The sequence below is a fragment of the Malurus melanocephalus genome, unplaced genomic scaffold (genome assembly GCF_030028575.1).
Source record: "Malurus melanocephalus ecotype Western Australia unplaced genomic scaffold, MMel_1.1 scaffold_1148, whole genome shotgun sequence".
Classification (NCBI taxonomy): Eukaryota; Metazoa; Chordata; class Aves; order Passeriformes; family Maluridae; genus Malurus; species Malurus melanocephalus.
In genome coordinates this window covers 8,771-15,925 of record NW_026624380.1, presented here as the reverse complement: position 1 = coordinate 15,925, position 7,155 = coordinate 8,771, and the positions used below count along the sequence as shown (strand labels likewise).

Sequence of the window (7,155 nt, the reverse complement as noted above, 5' to 3'; positions counted from 1 at the left end):
AAAAAGAAGCAAAAAAACCCTTCCCGTGCTGTACGGGAGCGGGGCTGTATGATGCGTACATTCATTTTAAACCCTCATCTCTTTCATGTACACGGATGTGTTTGATGCAGAGCCGTGTACCCGAGCRAGAGAGAGCAACGCGAGGTGCGGGGCTGCTGACGAAGCCTCTCGTTAATTATCGCAGCTTTCCCGTGCTGCTGTCCCAGGAATCAGAACCGTAAACCCTCTGTGTGCTCCTCCAGCATCACCCGCTGCTCCCGGTACGAGCTGGGAGGGACCAGGGGCCTCTCCCTCCTCTCAGAGCAAACCAAAGGCGATGAAAGCTTTGGCCAGTGCTCGGGTTTAGGGTTTTGTTGTTTTTTTTGCCCGGGTCGCAGCCAGGAAAGGCCCTTGCAAGGCTCCAGGGAATTCTGGTGCAGAATCCCCCAGGATCCCTCACCCAGGCAGGGATTCTCTCCCTCCGCTATTTGCAGGCTGCGCTGCCTGCAGAGAGCCCCTCGAGGCACAGACAGGGTTCTGCCCATCCGAGCAGCTCCCAGGAATGGGAAGAGGCTCGGAAAATGCAGGGAGAGGCTCGGAACCCGTTCATGGTGACGGGAGGAACGGACCCTGCTGCCCGCCCGTGAGCACCGGGAGGATGCGGCGCCGATGGATCCGCCGCCCCAAACCCGCCCTAAACCCACCCTATTTCCCTATTTATTTCCCTATTTCCCTATTTGTTTCCCTATTTATTTCCCTATTTCCCAGCCCTACTCACCCTGCCCCTGCCCCAGCCGGCAGCACAAGGCACCCGGGGTGACAACAGACTGCAAACTGAGCGGGGATGGAGCGAATGTGAGAGCCGACATCACCCGGGGAAAAAAAAAAAAAACCTCACAGCCATCCCCACCCCAAACCACTGCCGCGCTGCTTTCCCGTGGCTCTCAACCCCTGCTTGTCCCGAAATCCCAACCTTTTTGCAGCAGCAGCAGGAGCTCAGGGGCTGTGGCACATTCCCTGCACATTCCCCCGTCTCTCCCGGCACATTTGTGGTTTCCACATTTGTTTTTTCTGCCTCGAGGAGGCATTTAGAGAAGCAACAGAGCCCGGTCTTCTCACAGTATTCCTTGCCACCCAGGGATTTAAGATCTTACAAATGGACCAAAACCTGTGTTATTTTGACCTCTGAGGATTTTAAAAGCCTGCAGAAAAATATGTTTATAGTAAAGAAAGCATGAACTTCTTGACTCGTGTGTGGAGAGGCAGGAGGCTGACACTGCCCCACCCCCAAACCCAACATCACCCAGAGCTCAGCAACTCCTTCAGCTTCACACTCCAAGGAAAGCAGGAAAATTATCAGAAGTTCCCAGAAGAGGTTGGAATTTCGTGATATTTTTTCCCCAASATCATTTCAAGTAGAAACTCATTATTGAACTTGATGAAAACGTCGTGAAACGGAGGAGGAATAACTTCTGCCTCGCTTGATGCTCATGGAGGAGATAATACCTCTGAGGGAAGGTGTGGGGATGGGTTATCTCCAGATATGTTCAAGATAAAAACCCTTTTGGATGGTTGAAGGTTTGGTTGGAGGTGTCTCTGCTCAYTGCAKGRTGGGGTGGCYRTGGAAGGTCCTTTCCAACCCAAACCATTCCATGATTTYCAGGGCAGGATGGATTCCAYRGACAGGGCTGCTCAGCCACTCCTTGACCCCCCTTCCTTCAGAGCTGAACCAAAGGMAATCGCCGCCCTCCAGAATTCCCAGCTGATTTTTCAAGGTGCCTGAACCAGCGTAAAAACCCAGAGTCATCCCCCTCTGCTGAGCCAAGAAATGAGATTAAAGCAKCCTCCGAGCTCACCTGGCTCCATTTCACATCCCCAGCGTTTCCTGAACACCTGCCCCTCCGCTCTCCAGCAGTGATACCAAAATATCTGCCAACTTCTGGCATTTTCCTGATTGGACCTGCTCTGGCAGGCAGCAGAGCCCRGGAAGGGATGCTGGGGGAGGAGGASGMCGATTTTATGCCATGAGGAGGTGGCATGAAACCTTGGAGGGAGGGCCTTGGCAGCTCTGCCCCATCTCCAGCCCCAAATTCACCCCAGAGCTCTCCTCTGGCTTCCATCGCTTCCCCCAATCCCTTTGCACAAATTCCAATCAATCAGTGAGGCTGCAGCTTCTGGCTGTGAGCAGTAACAAATGTGAGGGACCATGGGGCATTTTGGGGACCCCTTTCTGAGGTTTGACAGCACAGATGGAAAGAAAATGGAATTGTTTTCTGAGGCTGGGAAATCCTCATTTAGGGAGAAAAGCATCCCAGCTCCTCCAACCACAGCAGCAAATACAGAACTAAACAAAACCCCCTTATTTCACATCCTAGGGCAAAAAGCAGAGATTTTTTTTTTTTCCCTCAGGCCTTTCAATTAAACAACTTCTTCAGCCAAACAAGAGCCATTTGCCCTCTCACACTCTGCTGGGACGGGGGGATCTGCGCTCTGAGGGTGATGGATTGAGCACAGGACCGGCAGAGCCCCTGACCTCCCAMCCCATGGCTAAAAACAGTCAAACACTTCAGAATGCGCCTGCAAATGGATGATTTTCATCTGTTCAATAACAGCCCAGTGTCCTCTTGGCTTCTCCACACTCTGATGCAACCGAGCTTTTCCTGAAGTGCCACGGAAYGCGCGTGCGGGGGCGATAACGAAGGATAAATTACCGGGATGAGATAACCATCCGTCGAATGAAGTCATTTGAGGACAGGTTCGGACATATATATTTCATTGTGAAAGACCTCTTTTTATTCCCACTAATGGAACAAATTAAATCAGCCAAGCTGAAGAAAACTCTCACGTCCCAAGACGTAACAACGCACTTAAAAGTTCTCCTTTCCTCYGGCGGCGCGATCCAGTCACTCATCATCCCTTGGAAAAGCGGAGGTGGGGAGCAGGGACAGAGTTCAGGAATTCAGCAGGTTACAGGAAAGGGTTTTTYATCATTAAAACAGCCCCAGAAGTGGTATTTCCCTGGAGCAATCCTGCAGACAGATCCCAAGCAGCTTTTTGGGAGTGACCTCGCACTCTGGGATGGATTCGAGCCACGTCCAGCTCTGCCCTCATGGACAGGACAACGTGTGACACCCGCTTTTCCAGGAGAACTGGGGGTGATTTCTTTGGCACACTTTATCCTTCACCTCAGGGCACCTGCAATAACCACACTGGGCCCTTGTCTGCAGCACCTCCAGCACCTCCAGGCACACAGATTAAATCCTTATCACCACTGAGCTGCTCGTCACCATTCCTGCTTTTCCCTCGCCCGTGCCACCCAGGAGCATTCCCAGCTCGTGGGAAGGCACTCAAGGCGGCAGGAACTGCATTTTTCCTCCAGCCAGCACAAACAGCATGATGGAAAAATAATACCTAGCCAGCGASTGGCAGACGGAGAAGAGACATTTATTTATTCTTGATCACAAACAATGTCCTGCATTGACAAGCTGAATGAAGGGCACTTCACTGATTTATTAGACCTAATAAGAAGCAGACCTCTCGGGATGAAATACAAGATTGATTTTTAGTGGTGAGCCTYGCTGCCACGCCAGGCTCTGAGCTCAGGCTGATGAGATGGAACCAGGCGTGCACAGGGACACGGAGCTGACACGGCTCTGGGGAGGGAGAGGAATAAACGGGAGGATTTGAACAGGGAAGAGGAGATGGGATGGAAATCAGGCAGTAACAGCCCTGCACTGAGGGTTCCTCTGTTCTCCCTGCAATCCTCTCTCCCTCTAASGCMTCTGTGTGCATCCTCTGWGCATCCTCTGWGCATCCCAAGAGCAGMAAACWATTGGGAACTTTAGGACAATTCCAGGCAATTCCAGGGAAACCTCTGAGCCAAACCCTTCCCATGACTCTGCCTTCCAGAGGAGCCCCTCCAAAACACAATTTTCACATGGATTCTCAGCMTCTCCCAGGCAAACCACATGAGCTGAGTTCCGTGGATGCCGTTTTCCATCAGGAAAAAAGACAACTAGCACAGCAGTGCTTAGCTTGAGGCCCTATTAATAGCAGTTCTAATTATATGGCTGCAAATTTAATTCATGGCAATGATTAGTGTCAAAATCAAAGGCATCACGCATTCTATTCTATTGATAGAATTGTATGAAGCCCATAAACAGAACAAGCAAGCTGACACATCTCCCCCCAGCACTTGGTTGCTGTTAACTGTTGCATTAATGTCCCATCTCATTTTGCTTGATGCAAATGGTTTTATTGGAGGAATCCACGGTTCTGAGTGGTTACGGCTTCAGCATGATCCTCTTTCCTCCTGTTCTCACAGCCAGGAGGCTGAGATGGTGTTTAAGGAGAGCAGGAGGGAGAAATTCATCCCAGGTACCTGGGCTTGAGCCACGGGGCTGCAGCACCAGCAGGATTTGCTTTCCAGCCACTTTGGGACAATTCCTGGGGAGCAGAACCAGCAGGAGCTGGGAATGTGGCAGGAGCAGCGAGGTGACGAGCTGGCAGGAGGACATTGGTGACATAAACCAGGATTTCCAGTGAGGAATTCTCACTGGGAGAGCACAGTTTGAAAGATTKCAGAGCCCTGACTTTGCTCCAGCTACACAAAAACGGCTTCCCTGAAAGCCCAGACCTAGCAGGAGCTTGTTTCCAAAGGAAATCAACAGCTGTGGGCGAGGGAATAGGTGTGACAAAGCTTTCAGACATCAATGGTGTGGGCAGATCTGAGACGGAGGAGGACACCGAGGAGATCAGGTGGAAAAGGCGTCTCCRCAAATCCCTGGCACTGACAGAARYGCTGAACATTTCCACCAGCACTTCRCAGATGGGGAAGGAGAGATAAGGAACCAGTCCTGAGCATCCTGAGCACTCCAAGACATGTCTGGTTATCTTGGAACGGGCACAAAATCCGGAGACAAGCTGTTAACATCCCCCRGGTCTCGCCTCCTCTGCAGCCAGAGCTGCTTCCCACGCCTCACCTGGGCTCGCTCAGGCCACGGAAAAGATGATCCAACATGCCAAACGAGGGAAAAAGGTGCAGACAGAACGGTGAGAGAGAGAGCAGCRGCGTCCCCAGCCCCACACAGGGGAGGATGGGACCGTGATTGTTCCAGTTAATTACAGGGGGATGGATCCCATCGGCTGCTCTGATGTTAAATAAGGGCAGATGCCACGAGAGCCYGACTGTGGTGGATGTCTGGAAGGAATTTACTCCGGAGATGGGCCAATTTTCATCCAACAGATGAAGGATTCCAGGTGAAGGATTCCACAGCCCTCCCCCTGGACGGCGGCGCACGAATAGATTAACTTCGCATCAAAAAGTRTTCGGTGTAGACGAACACCAGGAATTAAACCCTGCTGGAGGGACTGCTGCTCCTCTAATCCTTCATAATTCATGGAACAAGCCCGTAAATACCTCGTGTGCAGGCGCAGCCTCTTGGCTTTCGCTGCCTCTGAATGAGGAGCCTCCCCTGTGCCCCAAAAACCCGCACACAGCAAGAACCGGGCTGGATCCCCCCAGGGATGAATCCTGGGGCTCGATCCCCTTTTAGGTTGCACCCCCAGGCCGCATTACAGGCTCTGAGCCTGGCACGGGAATTTGGGATGTGCTCAGGGCTCCTTTTCCTTCCATTTAATAAAAAAAAACCCCGGCTCTCCCCTGTGCCACGGCGCGGGAGCGGGGAAGGGAAGGGAAGGGCTCTGCTTTACAAGCTCCCTCTCCCCCACGCTCAAAATTGCCCCACTGACACTCGAGAGGCACCAGGGAGGCACCTAATTTACTACTACTCAGCACTTGTAAAGTGCCGAATGAATATTAATGAGCTGATGTAATTAAAATGATGCCGACATTCAAGTGCAGTATCTGCCTGTCCTTGTATCTTCCTGGATAGATGAGGAAGAAATTCCCTGCTGCTTAAGGACTCAAAAAATTAACAGCCTGCTGTTGATTACATTTGTTAACTCTTTCCCTGGCAGAAGGAGCAGGGGCTGTGTTTAGCAAGTTCACCTGACGCTGTCGTTTAGAGCTGAGGTTAATTGGAAGGTTCTCAGCTTGCCAGAGTAGAATTTTGCTGGAGCTGGGTCAGACCCACTGCTGAGCTGGCTCCAGCTGCAGCTSCAGCTCTCACACACCCCTGTTTACACCCCAAGGATGCTTCCAAGCTTATTTTAAATACAGAGCTCCTCAGAGAGTTCCCTTSCAGCTCAGAATATTCTGTGATTTTGTGACTCAGAAGYGGGGAAATCCCAGCTGGGTTTCAAAAGMCTARAAGTCAWTYAAGGTYRGGTTGGACATGGYTTGGAGCAACCTGGGCTAGTGGAAGGTGTCCTYACCCATGTTCCTWCCAACCCAAAACATTCTGTGACCCTCAGCTCAGCCCCACCAGATCCCTCCTCAGGGTTTGTGATGTGCAGGATGAAGAATGACTCAGGACTGCTCAATCACCCAGCACTCAGGGGGAAAACAGGAGGGAAAGGCAGAGGGAATCAGCAGGGCTCTGCCCTGAGCTGGGCTCCAAAATCAGCCACATTAACCCATTCTCATCCCTCCATGACCAAAATCCTGCCACCACCATCAACTCCTAAGGCTTTGTAGCTCGTGGTCTTCTGCACCAGCTGCAGAAGGATTGCTGGGAAACAAAACCATCCCAAGATTTCCCTCAGACCTCATTTGAGTCCTTTTCCAGGACCACCCCGCAGCAGCTTCCACTGCACTTTTCCCAAAACTTCCAAGCACAGCAATGCCCCTCTGTGCTGACAGCACTGAGGGCTGAGCTCTGCCTCACCAACACCCGGCTCAGTGAAACCCAAACCCTGTGACTTCCACTCCTGGTGTCACAACACCCATAAGACACAGCGGCAGTGACGCACCAGAGCATCCCCAGAGACATAAACACAGCTCTGCACAGCCACGACCAGCAGCTCACCTTCTTCAGCCTGCCCGACTTGGTGCCCACGAAGACCACGCTGTAGCCGTTGTAGACRTAGGAAGCCACCGAGGTCATGCGGTCGCGGCTGGAGGTGAAGAGCGTCACCCCGTCCACGGGCACCGAGCCCCCCAGGGGCTGGTTGATGTCCAGCCCGCAGAAGTTGTCATCGATGGGCACTGGCTGGAAAGACAAGGGTTGGGGCAAGCTGTGAGTGAAACGGAGCCCTGGCAGCCCCACAGCACTC

General features: G+C 52.2%; 1 protein-coding gene across 1 annotated transcript in view; it reads right to left on the bottom strand.

Annotated features, from left to right (window-relative positions):
- LOC130586366 (plexin-A2-like) overlaps positions 1-7,155 on the bottom strand; it is a gene marked incomplete at its 3' end in the record, with an annotated part of 10,288 nt that overhangs the window by 1,009 nt on the left and 2,124 nt on the right. The window contains exons 2-3 of the mRNA XM_057387152.1: positions 6,909-7,091; positions 4,361-4,481 (exon numbers count right to left, since the gene is read on the bottom strand). Coding sequence (XP_057243135.1) covers positions 4,361-4,481; positions 6,909-7,091 — 304 coding nt within the window. The remainder of the gene's footprint in view (positions 1-4,360; positions 4,482-6,908; positions 7,092-7,155) is intronic.